At 32.1% G+C, this 27,761-nt stretch overlaps 5 protein-coding genes across 5 annotated transcripts in view; 2 read left to right on the top strand and 3 right to left on the bottom strand.

Annotated features, from left to right (window-relative positions):
- LOC133338860 (protein ROP) overlaps positions 1-27,761 on the bottom strand; it is a 324,624-nt gene that overhangs the window by 200,575 nt on the left and 96,288 nt on the right. The window lies entirely within an intron of this gene.
- Positions 2,674-4,863, top strand: LOC133338926 (putative gustatory receptor 2a). Its single transcript, XM_061547054.1, has 5 exons — positions 2,674-3,047; positions 3,107-3,755; positions 3,823-3,891; positions 4,634-4,723; positions 4,789-4,863. Exons 1-5 carry the CDS (start codon positions 2,674-2,676, stop codon positions 4,861-4,863), a joined length of 1,257 nt encoding a protein of 418 aa, XP_061403038.1.
- On the bottom strand, positions 6,384-7,211 carry LOC133338925 (putative gustatory receptor 39b). The gene has a single exon (XM_061547053.1). It carries the CDS (start codon positions 7,176-7,178, stop codon positions 6,384-6,386), a length of 795 nt encoding a protein of 264 aa, XP_061403037.1. The 5' UTR covers positions 7,179-7,211.
- LOC133338894 (RILP-like protein homolog) lies at positions 15,247-21,084 on the bottom strand. The gene is made up of 6 exons (XM_061547019.1): positions 20,901-21,084; positions 20,365-20,831; positions 18,634-19,073; positions 17,907-18,002; positions 17,709-17,840; positions 15,247-15,309 (listed from the first exon to the last, which is right to left on the bottom strand). Exons 1-6 carry the CDS (start codon positions 21,046-21,048, stop codon positions 15,282-15,284), a joined length of 1,311 nt encoding a protein of 436 aa, XP_061403003.1. The 5' UTR covers positions 21,049-21,084; the 3' UTR covers positions 15,247-15,281.
- LOC133338924 (zinc finger FYVE domain-containing protein 1-like) lies at positions 23,139-27,577 on the top strand. Its single transcript, XM_061547052.1, has 7 exons — positions 23,139-23,210; positions 25,064-25,480; positions 25,543-25,750; positions 25,809-26,563; positions 26,624-26,816; positions 26,886-27,059; positions 27,138-27,577. Exons 1-7 carry the CDS (start codon positions 23,178-23,180, stop codon positions 27,575-27,577), a joined length of 2,220 nt encoding a protein of 739 aa, XP_061403036.1. The 5' UTR covers positions 23,139-23,177.

Genomic DNA, 27,761 nt, shown 5'->3' with positions numbered 1-27,761 from the left:
ACAACAACAAAACACAATTAACATTTTATGAAAACCAAAAGAAAAAATCCCCCAAAACAAACAAGCTTATCTCAGAACGAAAACCAAAACAAATCCATTATATTTCAATAATTAATAAAAAACAAAGCAAAAAACCAAACAAATCAATGAGAAAAATAAATAAAAGTATTTATGTGAAAAATACACAAAAAACAAATAATGTTTTTATTTAAAAAAAAATGTGGAAATTAAGAAAAAAAATATGGTAAGAAATAATTAAAATTATTTTCTATATAGGGACCCCTAACTTGGAGCCCATATTTCACTAGCCTTAAGGCTAATAAGGGAGGCTATATACACTTCAATACGGAAAAAATGTGCCTCATCTAAATATTCTTTGGGGTAAAAGGGCAAAAAGAAAAATTGGAATTCCCTCCAGTACAGAGTTCTCAGAGAATAAAAATAATAATAGAGAATAATAAGTGAGGCGTATACATAACGTCGGCATGTATACGCCCCAGTGTAACAAATCTAATATTTCCTGTTTTAAGTCTCAAAAAGGGACAAGGAAATAAATTATGATTTCCATAATGGGATCTGAAAGGATTATCAAGGATATTCCTTAAAAATTAACAACAACAAGAATTGCCAAATAAGAATAAATTAAAAAAAGGATGTTTCATTTAGCAAAGTTTTGGGCTCATATTTCATTGATTTCTATTAAAGATAGCAATTTCCTTTAAACGGTGACTTATAGTAAAATTTAATGCAGAATAATTTTCCCCTTGACATTAACCCCTTAAAATGATATATAGGTGGTGAAAGAAGCAAAAATGTGGAATTGTTACAGAAAAGCTTAGAAATATTAAATACCAATTTCCTGCTGATATTACAAGGATACCTATTGTATATAGGCATTAATTTTTCATGATGGCCTATAGTAAAATTCGATGAATAGTAATTTTTCCCTTGGTATCAAATCTCTAAAATTACATATAGGGGGTTAAAGTGACATATTTATGAAAATATCACAGAAAAAAAAAAATATTCAAAAGCTTGGAAATATTCAACACCAATTTCCTGCTGATATTACATGGATATCTATTCTATATAGACATTAATTGTTCATTGTTCAAATTATGGTAAGAAATAATTAAAATTATTTTCTATATATATATATATATATATATATACCCCTGGCTTGGAGCCCATATTGCACTGATATATATTAATACCCTCAGCCTTATGGCTAATGAGGGAACAACCGATTTATTCCAATGTTTGCACATTTTAATATGATACCAAAAATCTACTTTAAATCCGAAAATGGCGTCTAAATGGCAACCTCTTTTGCTATCTCTTCGCAGATGGTCAACTCTTTAAAAAAACACATATACTTTATATAACGAATAATAACACCTGAGTGTAATTCTATCTGTCGGTGTTCCCGACTAGCTAACTTTTTTACTTGTTTATTTACAGATTTCTAAACTTTAAATTAATCCATAATGAAACTTGTGGAGTATACGCTGTGACAACACTAATACGCAGTGGTGGACCAAAAGATTACTTATTACTAAAGAGAAGAAATAAACAGCCTATGTCTTTTTTAGATATATTAAATCCGAAAATCGGGTCTATATGCCAAACTCTTTCGGTTCCTCTCCACAGATGGTGAACTCTTGACAAAATATATACCTTATATAAGGAATAATTAAACCTGTGTGTAATTCCGTAGACCTCCGCAAACTATAGGCTGAGGGTATACATCTGGCAACACCGTCTGACACTTATTTACATATGAAAAACTTTAAACTTTAATTAAATCCATCAAAGAACACGTGGCGTATACGTTGTGACAACACTAACACGCAGTGGTGAACCAAATGATTGTTTTTTTTTCTATCAAGGGGAATAAAAAATCCATGGCTTTTTTCAGACATATTTCGGCACAGAATGGGTACTTACACACCTATTCAATATCCCAGAAACAAATTCGTATATGGCGGCAAAGTTTATTGCATATTTATGTACATATTTTTTGCGGTAAAAGCAATAAATCTTTGATTTAATTTGCCAAAATAGACAAATATCAATTAGCCAAGCATAAATCATCAAAACTATCATAATTTTGGTGCTACTATTATCCCGTTATGCCCCTCAAGAAGTAACCACCATAGCATTTCTATTTTTATAACTCAACAGCACGGTGAAAAAATAAAATTGATCCATTAAGCCGCAAAACGAATTGAACTTGACATTGTGGCTAATGGAACATGACAATGGCAAATGGTGCTGCTGCTCATGATGGATGGATTGTTGATTGAAATATTAATTTATGGATACTTTTCTCTTTATTTTCTCAGTAGCCAATAAGCTTCGCATTCAGTCTGTGGTTGTCCATGCAGCCAAATATCTACGGCTACCAGTTAAATATCTACATAAGTTTTGTTTTTTTTCTGATTCTACGTGTTATCTCCCTTATTTGCAAATTCTCCCCAATTGCCACGAATTGCTCTCCCTAATTCGTTTATTTAATAATTATCTGGATAATTGATTCTGGCAAGCAGGGAAGATAAGAGTCGTTTGCAAAGCAAATAGATTTTATTTTACTTCAGCCAGACAAATTGGCTTTGCCAAAAAATAACAAAAAATAGTTTATCTTCAGCCAGCCTTAGAAATCGAACTACCAAAATGGAAATTATGGAAACTGTGGCGATATTTCAATTAATCTATCAAATTACCAATTTAGCACCATGGGCTTTAAATCGCAAAACGGGCAACTTTGAACGTAGTCGTGCATTGGAAATTTATGGCATGACCATATTGGCTATATCCACAATTCTACTCTTCTATGGGCTATTTGGAAAAAATGCCCTATCCACCATTAATTCAAATGATATTGGCAAGACAGTGGATTTTATACAGCTGGTTGGTATTCGAGTGGCTCATATTGTGTCCATTGCTGAGGCCCTAATGCGCCGTGAGGATCAAAAGAAATTCTATGAGCAGCTAATGGAAATCGATCACATCTTTGAGAAATCTTTGAACAGGGATATGCATAATGGGTGAGTGGGGTCAATATAAAAAATAAGGAGTTGTAAAATAATTATTTCACTTTTTTCAGTATATTCCATTCCAATACCGTACAACGTGGTGCCTTAATGTTATCCATTTATATCATTTGCGAGATTTTCATATTAATCGCCCATGTGGTGGCAAATGACAATGAAAATTTCCCCACATATTGGATATTCTATGTGATGCCTTTGATAATTTGTGGCTTGCGTTATTTTCAAATGTTTACCGCAATTCGGTTAATACAACGGAGGCTGAATGCACTTACCCAGGTTATAAATGAGATCAATTTACATGAACCTACCAAAGCGGAGAAGGAAGTTTTCACTAAATCTTTGGAGCCAATTAAGTTGGGCGCCACCCAATCAAACCCTAATATTTTCGAATTATCTTTACAAAAACGCCAAGAAATGGAAAATGCCGATATGAAAAGGCTACTCATAATACGTGATTTATATAATCGTCTATTTGTGTTAACCGAATTATATAACCAATATTTTGGCATTTCAATGTTAATTAATTTGGGCAATGATTTTATTTCCATCACATCGAATTGTTATTGGATTTTTATAAATTTTAAAAATTTCGCCTCAACAACTAAAGATTTTTTGCAAATTGCTGGAAGTACTGTTTGGTCTATACCGCATCTGCTGAATGTTTTGGTCTTGGCGATATTGTGCGACAGGACTATGGGGAGTGTAAGTGGGATATTTTGAATTTTTTAAGGATAATTTAAATAATTTTTGTATTGCAAAAATATTTCAGACAACCAGCATGGCTTTGGGTTTGCATCGCATACACATTGATACGTTTAATGATAATCATAATTCGGTGGTAAGTAGATGTTGAAGAAATTAATCTAAAGAGGTTTTTAGGGACCTCCTGAGATACATACTTTCTAAAATATAAAGACTATGAGTTATAGATGATCTATAGGGGAGGCAATAGACTCCTTATAGATTTCAATTATATTTTCTCTCATATATTTATATATAGAGAATTATTTTGTTCGAAAACTCATATTTTTTATTTTGTGTAGAAAATTTTGTTCATTGATAATAGCCCTCTAAAATTAATTATAGAGAAAATTTCGGCCACATTTTGGGAATCCACAAAACAACCAAACTTTTTTTAAATTGTGAAGATTTCAAATATTTATGGACCAAGAATGTTATATCCTTGTAAACTAGGCAAATTAAATTTTAATTACATCCATAATGGAACTCATGGCGTATACGTTGTGACAACACTTATACGCTGTGGTGTACCAAACATTTCCAGTTGAAATCGCTTATAATATCAAGATATTGGTGAAATTGGTCTTTAAAAGGGATATGAAATGAATTCAAAACTTTTCTTCTACAATTGTGCTTAAAAGAGCACTAGTATATCAACAAAATTGGGTCTATTATTTTTTTACTGTTTATACCGCGCTTTTTGTGCTAGGCTAAGAACATTCCGAACTGCCTAATGAAATTCTGCTCAGCACATGTTCTCCGAATTCAAATGCACTCACTTATATAAAATATTTTTTTATTTAAGTTCAATAAATATTGATTGATTTTCTTCATTTCAGATCCAACAATTTTCTTTGCAACTGCTACATCAAAAGATCAAAATTACTGCGGCGGGATTTTTCACCATCGATTGTGGGCTACTGTATACGGTAAAAATGAAAAGTAGCCAATCATAAATATGTAAATTAATTTTTTTAAATATTTTTTTCTACAGATTGTTGGAGCTACCACCACCTACCTTATTATACTCATACAATTCCATTTGAACGAGGAGATAGATGGTATATAAAGGCGAAATCACACTAAGAAGTCGGATGCCAAGCAGAGAAAATTGCATTAAAGAAAAGTGGTGCATTTGGGGACAGTAAATAACACGGGGGTTTTAAATGCCTTCCTTCTCATAAACTCAGGCGATTATTCGGTATCAAATCCCAACCATAAAAACACCGGAATTAGATACGATTTAAAATATAAACATCTATTTTATTTATTTATTTTTTTCAATATCATAAACCCAGATTTTGTTGCTCTTTTTTAAGTATTTCCAGGAAAATCCGCCAAAATTCTTTTTGTTCGAGTTCAATAAAATCACCAATTTGTCGCTTGAATCTCAGTTTGATTTACATTAACGATGCTATTGTCACTTTTTGTAAACTGGATGAGAATTATTAAATGGGTGACAATCAAAACACAAATCTAGAAAGAAGAAGAACAAAAATTTAAGTATTATTAATATCTATATTACGTATAAATATAATAATATTCTGTTATTAATAAATTTATTAATAAATATTTCTATAAAAATTAATGTTCATTTACAATTTTTAATAGTAATAATAAAACTAGTAATAGAGGGAAATGTAAAATTTGCTGTGGCTTAGACATTGATTGGCAATTCATACGGGAACTGAAAACTAGTTGGCAATTCTCAAAAAATCCGATCAGTTTTTTTATTTTTACCATGTTGAAATAAGGTGATGTATCAAAATAAAAACCTTTGTTTTTTATCTCCACTATCTGTCAAAATTTTACTTATAATATTTCACATGGTTGGCAACATTGCACATCGAAATCAAGTAGAAATTACCCACTTTGACAGTTAATCGAGTAATCAGCTGCGCTAAATGGACAACCTATTTATTGTGCCATGATTTTTACTTTGCCAAATATATCGAGCGAAAAAAATGTCCAAAGAGGATGTATAATTTTTTAAGGTTCTTAAAACGAAATTCTAATTGTAATGATTAATTGAAAATACTTACGCCAAATATACACTGTAGATCAAAATTAAAGAAACGTTTTCCGGTAACCACAATCCTTTGATGCAGTAGCTGCAATGAGAAATCATGCACCAAACTTTTATAGTTTCGCTGCAACTCCAAACTGCTACCATTACCATCGGAAATATTTAGACGGGTGACCAATAAGGCAGTACGACGGCACTGAAAATATTTAAGGAAACAAATTTTTAAAAACATATTATAAATAGTTACTTTATGGAAAAAAAGAAATCCCTTTTTTTGTAGAGATAAAAAGTTTCGCTAAAATGTTTTAAACAAAGTTTTAGCAAAAGTCTCATTCAACAATAAAAATAGACGTAAGAAAAATGCAACTCTGTAGAGGTGTCACTATACTGTCATACTGAGGATTTATACAATCCGATATGTAAAAAAAATATTAAAGGTCGTTTACATTTAACCGGATTTGGTTAAACCAGTGGGTTTAAATTTTCAATTCCCTTGAATATATGCCAAATAAATCCTCATAAAATAGGTTAACCCGGTAAAAAGTTCTAATGTAAATGCCGTATTATAGACTTACCTCCTGCTTCACCAGCTGACATGTATAACAAAATTTATAGGAATTCAAGGACAACGGTATTATCGTACTTATCGACAACACAATACTTCCCGCGGGAAAAAGTTTATCCAATGCCAATAGACACCAATAGATGTGACAGGTACAATCCAAAAAATACGAAGCTGTCACAGCGAACATTGATGCCTGACCAAACTCATTCAGACAATGAAATGCTTCATAAATACTCGAATACAATTCCTTGATGTGATTTAAATATTCCAAAGTTTGCAGCTGTTTATAATTCACATCCAGCAGCTGAGATTCTTCCTGCGTCTTCAAACACACCACTTGCTGTAGCTTCCGATTCAATGAGCACAAATAATGATTTAACAACTCCACATACATTTGCAACTGCAAGAAACGCATGCGCATTGCCAAAATGGCAAATAGGGCCCACCAAAAGTAGCCCTGATCATTCATAAAGGAATTGTGTATACCAAAGATTATCAAACCAATTACAGATACTGCAGCCAGGGTAATTAGAATTTTTCTCAATTTTTCTGTCATCGCGTAGAGGCCAATATCTGCTCGTAATTTTAATTTGAAGGTTACCTCAATTTCATTTAGCAACCTTAAAAATTCCGTGTGTTCCTTTTGTTTGGCCAAACATTCCCACATCATAACCAGGTGGCTGAAAATTTGCGATACAAAAACAAATGCCGAAACAAACCAGGAAATTATATAGTCATTCTCCAGTGGAGACATAAATACACCCAAGACACAAATCGAACAGAGTATAATCATCAAGAAGATGGTGTAAATGGTACAGCCAATATTCCAACGGCGGCTATCACATTTCACTTGTGGTATATAAATACCAAAAATTGTACAACAATTTAGCACAAATTTCAAATCGTTGTCCATGCTGAGGTCGGGTTTTAAGAATTACTAAAAGGAGCCAAGATATTTCCTAATTCGTACACTGTGAAGTAGAAAATGTTGAGCTACACTTTTTTGGATGTTATTTGAGGTTATGAGTCAATCTTTGTAACATAACCTAACAAAAATCCTTCATAACCAAATTAATTTCATCAGCGCCATCTAGTATTGAATATTTCGTTGTATTTGGGAAGATTTTTCCAATTTCCTAAAAGAAATTCTAAACTAACATCCGGTTTCATGTTTAAGCACGTCTAGAAAAAATGCGTTATTATGAAACAAATGACTTTCACGTTGTATTTTAAATTGTAAATGGAGATTTTCCAATTTCGCTAAGGAACTTCTAAACAAAAATACGTTTATTTTATGTCACTCATGCCGAAAAATATTTCTTCTGCAAAAAATCGTCATTATGAAAAAAACGACATCAGCGCCACCTATTATTGATTATTTCACGTTATATTTCAAATTGTAGATGGAGATTTTTCAATTTCCTGAAAGAACTTATAAACAGACATCCAGGTTTTTCTTGTCACTCATCCGGACAAATATTTTTCTAGCAAAAATCCGTGATTATGAAACAAATGAGCGACAAATGAGCAGCGACATCTATTATTGAAGATTTCACGTTATATACCAAATTGTAGATAAGTTAATGAATTGCGAATAGCAATTGGCATTTTCAAGTTTTATATATCTTCTGAAAGAAGTTTTTAGATTAAATATCCTTTTGAAATGAGATAAAAGGATTCCGTCATTATCAAACAAATGACATCGGCGCCATCTTTTATTGAACATTTCACGTTATATTTCAAATTGTAGATGGAGACTTTTCAATTTCCCGAAAGAAATTCTAAACAGAAATCGGGTTATTTCTAGTCACTTACGTGGAAACAAATTTTCCAGAAAAAATCTGCCATTATCAAACCAATGACATCAGTGCCATATATTATTGAATATTTCTCGTTATGTTTTATGTTTCCTGAAAGAACTTCTGAACAAAAAATCCTGTTATTGCTTGTCACTCATGCGGAAAACATTTTTTTCTGATAGGAATTAGCATTTTCAAGTTTCCTACATCTTCTGAATGGATTTTGTTAGAATAAATATCCTTTTGAAATGAGAAAAAGGCCTTTATCATCTTCTAGGTTTCATATATTACGTATTTCTACCGTTGGCGCCCAACATATTCAATCTGCTATAAATCTTGTATTCAGTCTCCTGTTCCCCTTCTTGAGAATTATGAACAAAACATATTTTACAATTTGTGTATTTCGACATATAGAGTACAAAAAACTTCCCCTAATATCATCTATAATTTGCACCACAAGATGTCATTAAGGATAACAAAAATTGATGGCATTTTTCGCAATAAATGGATTTCAATAACTCATTGATGCAACGTAAAGGATGTGTGAGAGGCAACAGTCAATTAGCCTGCATATAGGTGGCGAGTTTTTTTCTACAATAAATATTATACATACAATAGCTGGGGGTCTCTTGTAAAGGAGAGAGAATTTTTTTAACCAGGTTTCTACTTTTAAGCCAAATTTATTCCAAGCCCTTTCGTCCACATAAAAAAATCTCCAACAACTTTAATTCCTTTTTCCCCTCCTAGTATTGAATGTAATTTCCCGCCACCTTCTCCTTCCAGTATTTTAGTAACATAAAAACTCTTTTGGATTCCTGCAATTCATACAAAATAAGTATCGGAATTATTCTACAGGCAAGTGTTTTAAGAAAGTGATTGAAAAACATCCTTGAAACACTTGCCATTAAATGTCGGTCACAAAAATGATGGATGGCCATTTGAACAGATTCCAGAACTTCCCTTTTCATTATTATATCAAAAAAGAATCTAATTTCAGTTTCAATCCAACTTCAAACCGAAATGAATACCTTCGTAATTATTGTGCGCACCATTTTATTAGTGGCTATAATCCTCTGCGGCTTAAGTCCTTTGAAGCGTCCTTTTCGATGGCTAACATTTCTGCTGCGAATTGGTCTTCTCTTTTGGTTAAGTTCCACCGTGTTCTTAATGTTCTATTTGCGAATGAGCGGTGGCGATACTTCGGTTGGTGGCCTTGTGGGTACAGCATCGTTTGTCTTCAATGGCATTACAAATATTATCATTATCCTCGAGTCGATGTTTAAGGGAGATTTTGAAAAGAAAATGAAAAAATTGGAAAACGAAATCGAATACATAATACAACAAAATTGGCAACAAGATGCAAATGCAATGGCACCACACTATCGGAAAATGTCCAAGGGCTTAATGACAATATTTATTATTGAAATGACATGTGTGGGTTTTAAGTTGTGGATAAATACCATTTCAAAAATACAACCGGTATTTTGGTATGCCCTTCCCACCATCGTAAGCCTTAGGGTGCGCTACATTCAGTTAATAGCCATTGTAATAAAACTGAATGGATATGTGGAAATATTTAAAAGATCCTTGGAGAAATGTACGAAAAATAAATCGCCATCGTATACCTTCGAAATATGGCAACCCTATAAGGATGAGGAATATGTACAATTAAATGGTAGACGTTTAATCTATTTACGTATTTGGGAAATGTATAAAGCCCTGAATGATGCCTTCGGCTGGTCCATGTTGTATTTGTTTATGACCTCGTTTTTTGATATTGTCTGCAATTGTTATTGGTCCTTTACGGCGGTGTATAAACAACAGTCGTTTCATAAATATGTTTTCAATGGAGCCACATCGATATCGTTGTCCACTTTGGTTATTGTTTTATTCTATTTTACGGATTTAAGTTATGAAAATGTAAGTAGATTTGTTTTGGAATATAAATAATTAACAAAAGCAAATATAAATTTATTAAAAAAAATCCCATAAGAGATAATAAAAAATTCTCGAACATTGATTCTTATATCAGTCGTAATGCCCAAATTGATATCCAAATTTACTAATATTTATTATAGCTACAAACTTACTTTATATCAGGACTTATACTGAAATTCGATAAAGAATATTTTCCTCTTCTATAATACCTCTCTATAACCAAGTTTAATTAAAGATATTGGTCCAAAATTGAAAAGACCAAACATAACCCCAAAAAATCTATAAATACAAATTTTTTATTAAGTCGTATGTTTTATATTCATATTTTACCTCTTGCTATTATAGAAACTTCCTTTCTTCGGAGACCTATAGTGAAATTATATGTAGAATATATTCCTCATTTGTGCCACCTCTCTAAAATAACGTTTTGGTGGTGATTTTGACTAATTCCAAAAGATTACCCCCAAAAATGCCCTAAAGTATATCAAGCATAAAAACTGAAATTGGTAGCAACATTTGAGCTACAGATTTACTTTGTGTGGAGACTTCTATTAAAAATCGATGTAGAATAACTCACCCCAATGATGACATTTTGTGGGTGATATTGACTCAAAAGTAAACGGACCAAACATAACCCCAAAATATGACTATAAATACATTTTATAAATAAAGTACGTAAATTTGAATCGAAATTCAGGACATATGTATACTATCTACGGATTTTTTTGTTCCGAGACTAATAGTAAAATTGTATATAGAATATTTTCTCCATTGATGCCACCTTTCTAAAATGAAGAATTGTTGGTGATTTTGTGTCACTTCAAAAATGTAAATAAATACCCAAAAAAAACCCCAATATACCCTATATTAACTGATATTTCACCTTTATATATTGTGGCTAGAGTTTTATTATGTGAGAGGACTCCTGTTAAAATTCGATGTAGAACATTTTCCTCTTTGGTAACTGCCCTCAAAAACGTCGTATTTTTAGAGATATTGACCCAAATGTGAAACGATCAAACATAACCCCAAAATATCGTTATAAATACATTTTATAAATAAAATAAGTAGATTTAAATCGAAATTTAGGATATATGTATACTAACTACCGACTTCTCTTGTTCAAAGACATATTGTGAAATTTTATATAGAATATTTTTTCCATTGATGTCACTATTCTAAAATGAAGTATTATTGTTGATTTTGTGACATTTAAAAAAAATGTAAAAAATTCTCAAAATACTCAAAATGGACAATAAAATATATTTTGTAAATAATAGCCATGGAGGGCTAATATTTTCTCCAAATATGTTCCCCTTAAGTCTGAGTTTATACATGCAACTTTTTTAAGCAACTCTGCTGCTGCTCTCTACGATTCTCTTTTAAATTTCTCCCCCTTGTCACTTTTTATACCTCTCACTTCTAAGAACTCAGCAGAGTTGCTTACAAAAGTTGCATGTATTAACCCAGAATAATCTTATCTGTAATATTGCTAAACACCTCTAGAGCCAAAAATGTAAGAATCAGGACAAAAAATCTCCCCTAAACTAAAATAAAATGTTCTCCAATAAAACGATTTATTTTTGGTGGCCCCTCTGCCAAAATCCCTTAATAAAAAACGGATAATTACTTTTTGACGATTAAAGTTTGATGGATGACAAAAAGCTTTCAATAATCATGACTTAGCATAATTTTTTTCCACAAAATCGCTTTTAAACCTTCTTTCCAAGTGCATTCAAAATCAGTTAGCTTTTCAATCCCGAATCACCACTATGATTAACGTCGGTCACGCTCAGCTGCATGGAATCCCCAAACATTTGGGATATAGAATTGTCATTGTGGGCTCCTATGTCATTTTATGGCTATTCGCCTTGACACCATTTACCAAAAATCATAAAATCTATATGTTCTATATCGTTTGTGCCCTGGCTTCCATTGTGGGTATCACGTATCGGGTCATTACACATCGTATAATGGAGGATGAAGATGGTTTGAATGGCTTTGTGAGTGTCATTTTGTTTGTGACACACATATCTGGTCATATTGTGGTGCTCCTGAATTCCTGGTCTGCACGAAAGATACGCCTTCCAATGTATGCCAAATGTTTATCTATTAGTGATACCCTGCGTGAGGTGATACAAAGACCTTTCCAAACCGAGGAAATTGTTCACAAAATTCTAACATTTGCCCTTGGATTCAGTTGTTTGATTGTGCTGGGTCATGGTTTTATTATTTCGACAACTTTGATGACTGCATCGGCGGCCGGGAGCCTCTACAAATATTCTTTGCCAAGTTCACTGGCTTTGCAGTTTAAAACTTGGGAAATAATGTTGCTGTTGATCCATGTAAACTATTATATACGTGTTATGCGTCAGAACATTGACGAAATGGGAGAACGTAACATTAAGAAGATATTTTTCGGTGGTATGGCAACAAATGCCTGGCATGAGAGGGGAAATGTAAAATTTATTAATGTCCTGGGCCATCGTCAAGATGAGGTGGACGAAAAACAAGTGGAATTGTTGAAAAAGTGTTACAGTGAAACCTATGCTTTGTTTCAAATCATAAATGAGGGCTATGGTTGGTCTCTGCTGGCCATTACTGCAGTTTCGTTTGTGGAATTTGTCTGCAATTGTTATTGGGTTTTATTAGCCTTGATTACACAGGCCTACAATTATTATACCCTGTTTCAGAATGGCTGTTTTGCATTGTTGGCTTTTATTCTGTTGACTATGTTATGTTGGATATGTGATACGGCTAGTTATGAGGTAAGAGTTTGAATTGGACATTTTTTATAGGCCTTCTTGGGATTTACTAAAAATTGAAATTGTTATTTTGGATTTCCATTAGTTTTAATATTTGTTTTCCATTTTTTTCAGAGCCGTTACATTGGCTGTTTAATATCGAAACTGGTCAAACAACCCTTGGGCAATAAACGTTACAACGATTTGGTTAGTGAATTTTCAGTACAAACATTGCATCAACGTTTTATTGTGACGGCCAAGGAGTTTTTTGAACTCAATTTGGGTCTATTGGGAAGTGTGAGTAAATTTTTTAAAAAGTTTATAAATTAAGAATTTTCAAGGGCCCAGGAAGAGAGTTAATTGTCTATTCAAAATGTTTTCATTGTTTTTTTAGATGGTTGCTGCCATTGTCACCTATTTGGTAATATTAATTCAATTTATGTTTACCGAAAAGGAACTTAAAGCCGATGATGATATTTTGAATACTAACACAAATGTTGGAATGAACTCAACTATATAGAAAATAGTTGATAATAATTAAAGGATATAAAAAATACTCATCTTGTTTATGGTTTACAAAAAAGAAATCAAAGCTATTATAAAATAGGGAGAAAATTCCGAAAAAATCCTATTTTTAGTTTTACAATTTATACATTTTTTTCGCTTATCAAATATTTTTTTTAACTTGTTACATCTTCAATAAATATTGTATCTATATTTTAGACTTTTATTTTTTTATGTAGTCCTAATAAATATCTCTTAATTATACTTATCCTTTATCAAAACTTTTAAAATAATTCAATTTGTTTTTAATATTTTGTTACTTCTAAATCAAGTAATATCTAATTAATACCTTTTTACTATACTTATCCTTTATAATACCTTTCAAAATAATTCAATTTGCTTTTAATATATTTATTTTTTTGTTACTTCTAAATCAAATATGTATTTATTTATTTTATTTGTTTTTGTAATAGATTTCTTTGTTTGTAATACAATCCAATAATTTGTTATTTCAATATGTTTTATTTTTCTGTGTATAATTTTAATATTTATTTTTGTATAACATTTTTTGTAATATTTTTATTTTCAATTTTACGAATTCATATAAATATATTTTTTTGTTCATATTTTTTGTATTTTTTTAAATAGTTTTTTTTCTCAATATTTTGTTATTATTTATTATTTGGAAAGGAAGTGTTATTGAGTGTAAAAAAAGTTTAAAAAATATGATAAATGAAATATTGATTTTATATAAAAAAAAAAACAATTTTAAAATTTACTGGACTCGAAGAAGACATAAGGAAAAGTTTGCAACTAAATTTCTATTTTTGAAAAGCCCTTGACTGGAATTTCTAAGATCTCTATCGTATTTTAAAATTTAATAAAATTAATTTCAAGATTATTTATTATTTAAATTGATTTGAAGATCAACAAACGCCGTGGCTGATTTAAAAGAAACCTCTTTAGGCCTTCTTTGATTCCAATATTAAAATAGTTTTAATTAATTCACTGAAAATAAACTGGTACACATTGAAAACTAAATTTTCAAAAAAAAAAAAATCTTTTATTTTATTACAACAAAAAATTATTGACATATTTCGGAGAAAAAAAATATACAAAATTTAATGACAAATTTTACATATTTTAAAATTAGGAAATATTACAATCCAATTAATTGGCCTTTATTATTCGAGTTTATTAAATCACAAAAATTAGAAAAGGAAAAAATAAAGATTATAGATTTATATAACATAATAATAATAAATAATAATATATACATATATAAACAAAATATAGCGAGAAAACTTAAAAATTACCATATTAACAGAAAAAAATGAGAACTTAATAAAAAAAAATATTTACAAAACTAAAAATTAAATTAAAATACAATAGAATACATGCATTTATACATAAATAATTTTGTGTAGAGAGTTCTTGAATTACATTTTTTGTGTGTGGATTTTTCAATGCTTTTTCATTTCAGTTTAATATCACAAACAAAATAATAATTAAAAAATATACAAAGAAACAATGCTTATTAAAAAATAACATAAATCTTTGGCACAGTCTATGACTTAAATTGTATTGTGTGTTTGTTTGAAAAATATATGTATATAGTTTGTGTGTTTTTTGTAATGTATCAAAAAGAATACTATTTTTTTGTTTTTCTTACGGACAATTTTCTTTTCGTTTAAATTCTTTTTTTCTTTTATTATTTTTAACTATTTTTTAAACGCATTGATATGTTATTTCGTTTTTATGGTTTCCAAAAAAAAGATGAGAATCTATTTTCTTTTTTCAATGTGGATGATGATTCCTGATGATGATGATAATGTATGTATGGTGAAATGTGATATGACCTAATGATAAGTTATTATGGAATGTGTTTTATTTTTTGTTATTTAATTTGTTTTAAAAATACCTGTAATATTGTAATGTGCTGTAAGAAAAGAAAAAAAAAACAAAAATATAAAGAAATAAAAATAAATCGAAAGAATAATAAAAATAATATAAAATTCACAACAACAAAAAAAGCGAAAAGCGATTTGGGGATTTAAAAAATAAATATATTGAAAAGAGCTATTTAGAAATCAAACGAAATTGGAACAATTTACATGGAGATGTCTATCCGAAAGGCCTTCTATGACCAATATAATATCCTCAGAGTATTTCTAAAAATGATAGGCCGATAAAAAACCCCCTATTTTTGGGACACCTCTAATGGAGAACAAATGATTCACAGTGGAGGTACATAACATTAAAATATCTTCGGTTGGATAAAATGTATTATTCAGATATTTTTTATAATCATGCAGAACTCTCTGGTGCTGTCTACCCTATAGGTGTCATTTAAACTGTCCTCTTCCCAAAAAACTCTTCCAGATTATCAGGGGTCTTTATGGTAGGTAACTACTATTAAATGGTATAACAAAGGTAGAACCATAAAGATCATTCAAAGGTTTTCTCTAGTCTGTAGAAAAATTACCTTTAGCGGAATTTGTGCCGAGCAAAAGGTGTTCAGAATTCAAGAGAAGTCATAGAAAGGACTCTTTTTTTGGGTTTTGCCCAAATATTTCTCTCAAAGATCAAAGGAAAACATTCAATGTTGGCATTGTCGGTAGAAAGGCTCCATGTGAGCAGTTTTTAAAAAGGGGGTATTCAGACATCTTCTGTAGTCTGTTGAGGTCATAAGGAGCCTTTGGCAAGGACAAAGTAAGGCCCTTCAGTTTATATTTATGATCATAGAAGGCCACTTTGTAATCGTAAGCCCTCGAAATCTATTGTATTTCTGTACTGTAAGGTCCACTAACATTCCGTCAGTCCTTTAAAATTCGATTTACATCTCAGAAAATCTAATAAAAAACATTTCATTGCTAAGAGAATGTCTTCAGGAACTATCAAATGAAGGAATGATGGTTATAAGAGTCAAAAATGTCAATATGCCACTTTATTTAAGTCATTGAAGTTGTTAGGAAAAATTTTCATTCAAATATGTTCTAAATTTTTAATTATTATTTTTTTTTAAATTAAAAAATATAAAAAAGGTGTGAGAAGACCTATACGAAATAAAACAAAAATATTGTTAAGCTAAAAAATGAAATAAATTACAAAAATTGTTTCATTACTTTTTTAACTACTAATAGCAACAAATTGTTTTGTTATTTATTTTATAATTTTCTTTTCCTGTTGTGCTACGATTTTTGTTTTTAAGTTTGAAAATACGGTTAGTCATTTTGGATGCATTTGCTGGGTAGGTTAATAGAAGTTTAATTTATTTTATTTTTCTTTTCAACAACACTACTCTGAATAGAAAACAATATTTTTATATAATATTTTTGTTAGTTTGGTTAATTGCTAAATATAGCTACATAAATATATATTTTTTTATATAAACGTCTATAGATTTAATATTTAATTTTTGTAGGTAACTACTATTGTTATGTCAAATATGTATTCATGTATGAAGTAAATAGTTTTGTGTTAAAACGAGGGGGTTTTCATTATAAAAACTAGAAATTTGAAAACCTTTTAAGGAATGTATAATTATTAAATAGAAAAAATTAAAGAAAAAATTGTGTAAAAATAAAATAATTGAAATCACCAAAAAATGGACTGATGGAAGCTCCAATAGTTTAATAATTTTCTTTTCCTTTTTTGTTTCTTTGTTTACTTGTTTGTCTTTGTAAAACACTATCGTTTAATTAAGGCTTTAATGTGTATAGGTGTGTAGAAATTATTTGTATTCAATCAAGGCTTATGTGTCCCAAAGACAATATTTAAAATTAAAAAAACCATGTTTGTCATTTTGTTGGATTAACTATTTAAAAATTTCACTCGTTTAATTTAATTTTTGTTTCTTTGTTTTTTTTTCTCTAAAATTTCTTATTAACCATATTTTCCGTTAAAATTGTTTATGTTCCATATACCATATTCCATATACTCTATAGGGGTTTTTCATTCATTTAACAACAGCTAAAACTGGTTAATTCTATATATAAGATATAAATATTTTGTGTAGGAATGTGTGTGTAAGTGTTTAGTTATTTAATTAATAAAAAAATTTTTGAAATAAAATATTAGCTTGTTTGCTTAAAAAAAAAATAGAAAATCATAAATTGGGAGACCTCTAAACCTAACCTCAATTTTAGGTTACACTACTCTCATATAATAATAAAGAATTTTTTTTATAAAATACTTTCATTGTAGTAATATAATAGTATATAAGTATGTTTGTATAAGAAAGACAGACAATGTAATTGATCCATAAATTTCTTTCAGAATTGTTCGTTTCATTAGTTTGAGTTTTGCTTTTTGTTTTAGGCATACTACTAGACTTACTTAACATTCGGATTGGCTGCGGCAGGTGTGGCCGACAGGGCCATTTTCGATAGCGTGGCTAAGGAACGTTTTTGGAATGTTGCTTGATTGGCACCGCTACCATCATTGGTATCGGAGAAAAGTTTTCGGAAACTGTAACGAAAATATTTTAATTATTATTTTTTTTTAAGAAGAAAAAATCTTTTTTATTAGACTTACAATTTACGAATACCAGATTCGTTGGATTTTTTCCAGGGTGCATCATCAGGTTCATAGGGTAAGGGACCTTGGACTGGTGCATCGTGTTCAGGAGGCCTGTAAGTGAAATATGTAATAAATATATTAGAAATATTAAAGAAGAGAGGCTTTCAGTAGTTCAATATTCCTCCCTTTTACATTTACGCCACTTTATAATGGTCAAGATTATATTGAAATGTGAAATGTAGTTTACAGCATTAAGGTCGAAAGACTAGGCAATATGAAATATAAATAAATAAAATAAAATAAAATACATAAATCCTATAGATTATTTGTTTCTCTAAGAACAGATTTTTTTCTGCAAAACCTATTCCTTACATTCCTAAGTACCCGTAGAATTTGGTAGAAAAAAATCGCCATGTCTCACAGACAATTTTCCTACAGAAAACATACTGAGTGTCAGGACTTTTTTTTATAAAAAAATCCTAAGGTTACGGTGAGTGCAAGTCTCAAAGAACAATTTTTTCTACAAAAAACACTGAGGCTCTTTACATTTTTCTATAGAAATTTTTTCTCAGTGGAACTTCTTTTTGTAGAAGAAAAATTCTTAAGAATTTTTTTTCAAAAGAAAACAATTCCTCAATTATGTGAGAACTTTTTTTTCATGTCTCTGTAAAAGCATTTTCCATAAAAAAATGTCCTCAAATCAATGATCTATAGAAAAATATGTAAATACATATATACTCACGTTTCTGTTTGATCTCCCAATTTCTGACTATCATCTTCACCACCCTCAGCCCCAATACCATCATCATCCTCATCCGAACTGGATTCATCATTTTCTGTGATTTCCGTTGGCTTTAGCGCCCTCAGCTCTTCATTGAGGTTTTCAATTGTTGTTAACAGCTCATCGCGTTCATTAATCAACTCCTTTAGCTCACGTGTTGTATAACGTGGACGATTCGGATCATTTGGATCATCATCTTGTGACATTACTAAATCTTCATTCTCCTTTTCGGCCAAACCTAAACGTTTGCGTAAACTGTTAATTTCACGTTGTTGGTCTTGTAGTTGGGCCAGGAAATCGGCACGTTCCTCGCACAAAGTTTTTACTTGAGTTTGTAACATTGTACAACGGCGACGTGTGTCACGTCCAGATGCCTTAAAACGTTCCAGTTGGATGGTCATCTGAAATAAGAAGAAAAAAGAAACAATAACAAACCATAAAAAGGCAATGCGAATAAAAACAGAAGATAATGGGAGGGGAAATGGGAGAATGTTTTCAAAATTGTTTTCTAATTGTTTAACTATGCTAAGCAAGAATGTAATAAGTTCCTTTGCTTGACCATAACAATGAAGCCATAAAAATTAAGTTAATGGCCTACAGACAAGTTTACAGAGTTCAATGTGTGGGTGTGTGTGTGCGTTTGTTTTGGGTGTTAAGAAAGCCATGAAGTATAGGCTTCATGACCATGACTGACTGATAAAAGTGAAAAAAAAAATATTTGCTGGAAAACTTTTATGTGGGCTGTGGACATCAAATAGCACAAAGCTGCAAACTTTTAATGAAACAATTCTAAAAATTTATCTACAATAACAAAAATACAATAATACAATAACAACTGCCTGAACAAAAGGCGGAAAATATGTATTAAAGGGAAGAGTATCGCTAAAATCTGATCGTTTGTCTTTGACATTTTTCAATGTGCATGAACATTCCCCAAATATGGAAAAGGGTTAGCTGGACTAATAATTGTCTCTTTTTTTAATTTTCCAATCACCTCTTATCCTTATAATTTTCCCAAAACAAACAGACATACCTTATTAATCCCATCTAGATTAAAGAGGCAAGGAAGAAAAATTGTAAATGTTATGGATTAGTGTGTGACAGTAGCGAGGTTTCCATAATCTACGATAACAAAAATTACATATACTTTTATAAAAGAATATCCTAACAAATTGCCAAAAAGCCACGACTTTGCTCTATGAAATGGGAAATATTCCCAATAAAGGAAAATGTGTGTAAAGGGTTAATTCGAACCATGTCGCAATTAGAAAGAAACATTAATCTTTATTTGCCCCTATATTGTTTCCAAAATACTTTGGTCTGGCTTATTAATCTCATCAGGATTAAAGAGAAATGGAAAAGAACTAATTGTAAATGTAACGGATTAGTGGTTGACATCCATAATCCATTGCCCTACTTAGCTATCAGTGGGTGGGATTTTCTTAATCTATGGGTATGGCCCATACATATAACCATAATAAATTATTCTACTCTGATAAGCAATATATCATGCATATTGAAACTGCGAACAATTCAAACGTGACAATTGTCCCATCCTCACAAACAATTACCATTATCTCTCCACTTTTTGCAAAATTATTTCAATAGTGTGTTATCTCAGTAGGGACGTACCATTATCTATTGAGTGCAAATTAATAATTTATCGATATGCGTATTTTTTGCTTTACTTACGTGTTCAATTTCCTTATATTTGCTTTGCAATTCCCTTTCCTTCTCTTTCAGCTCATCTCTCTGACGATAGATTTGCTCCTTGAGACGCTGTAATACCTGGGTATCACTTAGCGCACTGTGCAGTTCATTATTCGTAATACTGATAATGCTTTCCGTTAGGCTAGCACCCAATCCGGAGGAGTGAGCCGATGAGGATTGTAAATCTTGAGTTTGTTTAATCAAACGTTTATTCTCCTCCTGTAGTGATGTAACCAAATCAGCTAAATCATTTGTTTCTGTGCGCCATTGTTCCTCAATCATTTCCAATTCCTTTTCGAAGCGGCGACGAAATTCGGCTTTTTCATTTTTCTCACTTTCCAACTGGGCAATTTTTTCTTTGAGCTCTTGAATTGTGGCATTTTCACGTTCATTTTTTGTGGCCAAGGCCTCTAGCAATTCCAGGGTGTTAATGATTTTGGGCATCAGACCTATGAGGGTAATTAAAGGGGAAAAACTCATTTACATTTACTTTTTTCTAAAGAGTGTTGTTAATTTACCTGTGGCAGCCTCCGTGCCAAAACGATCTATGATTTTCTCATATTCCTTGCCAATGTCGGAGGCCAGATCATAAACATCTACTACTCCGATGTCATCAATTGCGTCCACCACCATTTCGCCAATTTCATTGAAATGAAAACCTGGCATACGGTAAAAAAGGTGTTTCTTTTGGTTACTCAGTGCCTGCGTTCAGTTGTGTGTGCACTCGTTCGATGCTGTTCTCGTATTGAGATGAGGATGATCTAATCAAAATGCTGAACCCAATTACAAGCAGCAACCCCCTTCTTGACAGCGCACAGGTATGCAGGTGAATTGTTGGTTGGTTGGTTATTCGTTCGCTCGTTCTTCGTTTGATGACGGTGATGTGTTTAGGGACCCTGCCTTTACACTCACTCCGCACCAATTTCACACTTTTTCCACTTTATTAATAATTAAACACTTTTATCTTTTTGCGGTTGGCTGTTGTATATAAAAGAAATTCTTGTATATCTTCCTGCCTTGCCCAACCCGGACTGCTGTTTGTTGGCACAGATGATTTGATGATTTTGTGTATATATATGCAGCGCAAAATTGTAGCACCTTTTTTGGACAAAAATTGTAATTGGAAAAAATATATATGTATGGTAGATAGATTACGTTGTTGTGTCTAAAAAACAATTGACGGCTCGCAAATAATTGGAAGGATTGTTTAGCTGATCAAATTTGTTCTTGCTTTTTGCACAAACAACTTCTATTCTTCATTTGTGTCTCTACTGACTGGTAAAATAATTAATCTTCGAAAAACGTTCCAAATTCTAGGGGAGAAAGAAAAAACTGAGAGAGTGAATGGAAGAGAGAAAGAGAATAATATAGTGTTGCCAAACAGAATAAATGGATAACCGATTACTCATGTAAAAGTAAAGTTTTTTTATTTGCAAATGCTTAACATAAAAAAATAAATAACACAAACAATTAACTACAATGAATTATTATATTTAAAAAGTAAAATAAGAATTTATATCTGTGGACAGATTTAATGCAACTATCGTTGCATTCGGGACGTACAGTACATACGTTCGTAAATATATAAACAAACTCCCAAGAAAAAAATTAATATCGACAAAAAACAATTTAAATTATTCTTTAGGTTTATTTTTACACCTTAATAAATATTAAGGAATAATTTTGTACAATTCGAATATGAAGTTATTTAAATCATTTGTACTGTATGCACAAATAAGTACTGTATATATTTTTACGCTCAAATATATATTAAAAAGCGCATACGTCGGTCAAAAAATTAAATTTTCATATTGTCTTTTAATAGGCAGATAATAAATAAGAAAACTATATACGAAACAAAAATATTTAACATTATTCCCAGTTAATTGTGGCATCGTTGTTGTTGTTTACTATATCAAGGCAAAGATTGAACAGCTGGTAGGTTAACGGCGTTCATTTAAATGAACTTAAGGAACTGGAAGTAGTCCACTTTGATAATTTCCGTTATATTTTGTTTTAATAAAATGCAAATATGATTTATTTAAAAAAAACAATATCTTTGAGAATTTTTACAAATTTTTCTTATTCATTTGTACATTGTCCGTGGAAAAAGAAAATGAGAACAACAAAAACTTAAAAGTATGTGATTACTTTAAAATAACCGACAACCAATGTCAAACGTTAACCGTGTTCATTTAAAAGAACTTACGGAACTGAAAGTAGTCCCGTTTGACCATTTCACAGAATCATTTCTTCTATAAATGATAAACACGTCAAAAGTAAAGTAATGAAAAAAATAATACAACTATATACAAACTAATCAATTGTTAACTATTTTGTGTTAAAAACACACTAATTATAAAACAAAAGTGATTTCCTATTAAAATGTAAACAAATCTTAACGGGAATGTAAGAAAAGAACATAAACAGTTGTGTTTTGATTGGCAGCAAATTCATTTGAAAGGCGTATCATTGCGTGTGTGTGGGTGTGTTTGTGTGAGTTCGTTTAGTGGGTGCATGAAGAACTAGAAAAGCAAGAATAATCAAAACGACCCCTGCCAAGAAAATCCCAAAAGTGGCAAGAAACTCCCAAACGGTGTGTGCGCGAGGCAGAGAGAGGAAAAGGGCTAATTGTTTAATTGGTTAGATGATTCAATTTATTTAAACGAAAAAAAAACAAGCAAAAATATTCTTTGTTTGAAATCCAACAATCATTTGACGTACGTTTTGTTATTAGTGCGATACGAAAAGAAATGCTAAAAATCGATAAAACTGTGGAATGCAATTCTGCCATTATGGAACCATGCGATTCGTTGACCTTCTACAAGGTAAGTTGGAGCAGAAATAAAAATAAGGATGTCCCACTTTACAACTGGTGGTCACGTTTTAAGTGTTGTTGCTGTTGTTAGAAACTAATGTATATGCAGTGGGTTACAACAACAACAAATGTGCATATTAATTTGTTGATAATTGCGTTCTTACTAATAGTGAAATCATTAATAATATTATTAAACGTTTTGGTTTTCGCTTCCTTTGTTTAAACTTGAATTCATTACCATTGGCCTGATAAGCCGAGCCCGCTTTTTCAAACTACGTATGAACATATGCTTTATATTGTTGTGATAAGAAGAAAGCTGTGGTCTATGGGTTCCTCAATTACTTCTAGAATATATTTGTAGAAATAATATGGGGTCAACAAGAGGGTGTCAGGTGCATGAGTTTTAAAATTAAATATTTTTTTGCAAGTCATTTATTTTTGATCTTTTTAGTTTTTCAAATCATATTGAAACCGGATCATTCAAAACTGATGATACTAATGACTCATTGGTTAGATTTGATCTATAATATGCCTTTGATCGATTCAAAGCAAAGCGTTGTCATAGTCGTGTTGCCATTAGCGCATTCGTTTTAAAAATTCCGAATGAAATTAAAAGAATTTTCACCTTTCACTTTCAAAATCCAACATCTATGACGTCACATCAATTTTTGTTTTCTATTTATCCCACGTTCTATGACGCTGCTTGTGGTAACGGATGTTCCGCAGACATTTGTAATTCATTTCCTATTAATAAACATAAACGTCGGCCACTTCTATACGCAACAAACAACTGTCGCATAGCACACAAAACACCGGTATGCTGGCACGGCATAAAAACACAACAATACCATCCATAGCCACCAACTACAGAGTAGTTCATTCAAAGTTTATTGACTCTGTAATGCATCTCGGTTGCCCTTCTCGTACCGGCAAGGTCTTTCGCAAGCCCACTGATAATATTCAGATGTACCAGACGTTTGTCTGACGAAAAGGAAATGAAGCGAATTATTATTACTGATTTTTTTCTTTTTCTTTTAAGATGTGTTCCACTTACCCACCCATCCAGCCAATCAAACAGCCATCCATACTGGTCGGTTGGTTGGTTCTTTGTTTAACATTATCACTGGCTTATAGACGCATTTTTATTTTGTTTTGATTTGTATTTTGTTTTTTACATGAAGAAAATGAAAACAATAATACAAAGCAGAAAAAAATATACAATCGGACACACACACATACACACTCGCGCGGCGTAGAGAATATTTTCGAAATTGTTGTTAACCACAAAATATTGTTTTTGTTTCTGTTTGTTTTTGTTTTTTATATGAAAGCTTTAACCAATAACATCCAGTAGTATTTTTGCCTCAAGTCATTCAGTGTTGGTTGCGCTGCGCATTTTTTCATTAACAAAGAAGAACCTAAATTTAATGGGGGGATCTCCGTTTTTGTAACTTAGTAAAATACATGGAATTATTGTGAAATATTACACGTACAGAAGAAGCCCCTTACCCATTAGCCCCTAAATTGTATAGCTTACATGTTTCATTCATAAGAACATTTGGTGTCTGGTGTGATTTGTGGAGAGAAAGCATAACACAAAAGCCAAATGGCATTTATGAAACCCATCTCAGAGGTGAGAACCAATATCACTTTGCCTTAAATTTGAATAGATATGAGTGAGAGAGTGGCCACTTACTGCTATCTCAATTGATAAACAAATAAAATCTCTGGAATTCAAAATTTATTTTTTCTAGGGGTCAAGGCACTTCCTTAACCAATGGATATTTAAAATTGTGACTAATTTATTTTATTTTTTATTTAAAATATTTAAATTTTTCATTGCAATTTTTATACACATTTCAGGAAGAAGCCCTTAGACCCGATATTGTATGCGATGCCGATTTTAGATCCATACCCTTTACCTCAACCGATTATGAAGTTTTGGATAATTCAACGGATCGTTCCTTTCTCCTGATGGATGCCAATGAACACTTGCACATAGCCACACCCGAGATGTTTTGTAAAAAACTTCGTTGTCCCGATACTGCCAAAATCAAAGTGGTTACCATTTTTGGTAATACAGGTGATGGTAAATCCCATACCATGAATCATACCTTCTTTAAGGGTGAAGAGGTGTTTAAGACCTCAACGGAACAAAACTCATGTACGCTGGGTGTCTATGCAGCAATGCAACATGAAATTGGCGTACTATGTTTGGATACAGAGGGTCTATTGTCCACATCGACAAAATGTAATCAGCGCATGCGCATGTTACTTAAGGTAAAGCTATAGAATTTAGATTGCGATATCATTCAAAACTAATTGTTTTTTTATTATTACAGATTCTAGCCATATCAGATATTGTGATATATCGCACTAGGTCCGAAAGATTACACAGTGATATGTATGAGTTTTTGGGTACCGCATCGAGGGCATTTTGTTTGCATTTCTCGCAGGCATTGCAGTCATTGGGCATACCAGGTTCTGCCAATTTGGGGCCAGCTGTTATCATATTCCACGAAACCAGACACACCAAACCCTTGGAAAATTGTAGGCCTCCCTTCAATTGTTTATGTTCAAAATAATCATTTTGTCTTTTTCCCTACAGCCGTTGAAGAAAGTGCCGAGGAAAAAATTCGCGAAAAATTTGCCCGTTTAAATTATGACATCAATGCTTTTAGTTCGTTACGCTATGTGGGTATACAGACCTCTTCCAGCGGTACAACCGATTATAACAAACTTATTGCAGCTTTACGAGTGGATTTGGACAATACCACAGTACGTTCGCCGCGCCAGCCAAGCATTATTTTTAAGGCCATGAGGGCATTGAATAAAAAATTCTCTGGAGAAATTGTTGACAAATCCATAAATCCCTTTCCCGAACAACATTTCACCTGCCCCGTACTGTGTGCCTCATGCAATCGTCGCTGCCAACGTTCCATGGGTCATGATGGTGAAGATCATTTAAATTTAAATCCCTGCCAGCATCAACATCAATTTGAGAATAAAGTTGAATTGTGTAAAATGTGTTACAACAATGGACGTGAGATAAAGGTTACACGTGTGGACACCTGGACTCACACGTTGATCAATTGTCCACACTGTGGTGAAATAGCCAAGACATTTAAGTATTGGAGTGGCACCCAAGAATGTGATGCCATTCGAACACAAACTGTACATATTTGGAAGGATAGCAACATATCGCCCAAAGGGCCCTCGCATTCGGGACAAATGGTATTGGATAAAGTTTCCTATGTGTGTGAGGCTTTTAGCAATTTTTCATCACAACCAACGGGAGTGTTAAAGGAATGGTGTGCCGACAAGGTGGCGCCCAAGTATTGGAAACCAAATCATGAGATAGTGGTGGGTATCCCCCTCTTAGTTAAATCATTCTACCTATGAATAACTGATTATATCTTTTAGAACTGCTTTTCTTGCAAGAAAAACTTTGACAAAACCGGCCTGCGCAAACATCATTGCCGTGGTTGTGGTGAAGGCTTTTGTGATGCCTGTTCCAAGCATCGAATGCCGGTGCCATCACGCAAATGGTTTGAAAATGTACGCGTGTGTAATGATTGTCGCCAATTTCTACTTAAACATCCCAATTCCATACCAGGTATGTTCAATTTTGAAATATGCCATATCAATTAATTATATATATGTGTGTATGTATATGTATATGCAGATCAAGAAGAACAAACTACTAATGATAATACTACTAACTCTCACAATCATACTGCAGGATCGAGTAATGCCGAAGCATCTCAAGAAGAAACAGATGTAACTGTTCGCAAATGCGGTGAAACACTTTACAACACCATTAGTAATGTGGCATCAGCTGCTTTGGAATGTACCAAAGGTATGACAACCATCAATACAGGTGTATGCGTGTGTAATTGGAATATTTAAAATAAATTTTGCTTTATTGTGTGTTTAGATATAATAAAAGACACCGCCAGACCGGATTATTGGGTACCCGATTCAGAAGCCCTTTGTTGTCACATTTGTAAAATGAAATTTGGCACTGCCGAAGAACTATTGGCCTTGGCCACATCGCACAACAATGATCGAACACAAAGTCCCCAGCGTTCCTTTAAGGGTAGTGACTGTAAACGTCATCATTGTCGCAAATGTGGCCAGGGTGTTTGTTCGGATTGCTCAAAAACTCGCCGTCCTGTACCTGAACGTGGTTGGTTAGATGAAGTACGTGTCTGTGATGAGTGTGTTAGTGATAATGCGACAGCTATGCCTGGGCCATCTTTGCCAGCGACAATGGATAATAGCACAGCCCATAACAGCAGCAACAGCAGCCATAACAGTCCACGTCAACCGGTGGAGGTGTGTTTTTTGGACGATGCCAAAACCAAAGTTGAATAAATTTGCTAGCCAATTCTGTTTTCATTGGGCATTGCTTTTAAAGACGTTTTCGTGGTTACCTGCCCCGCCCCTGAAGATACAGTTATTTTGTTTGTTGTTTTCTTATTATTTTTTTAATCATCTTTACTTTAGGAGTGTCTTCATGTGATAAACAACCTTATTTATACATATACATATATGTTAC

This window comes from Musca vetustissima, unplaced genomic scaffold, assembly GCF_032173495.1.
Source record: "Musca vetustissima isolate MV318-11 ecotype Yass unplaced genomic scaffold, APGP_CSIRO_Mvet_v1 utg704, whole genome shotgun sequence".
In the NCBI taxonomy this organism is placed as follows: Eukaryota; Metazoa; Arthropoda; class Insecta; order Diptera; family Muscidae; genus Musca; species Musca vetustissima.
The sequence above is the reverse complement of the archived record's forward strand: the minus strand, read 5'-3'. Positions and strand labels throughout refer to the sequence as shown.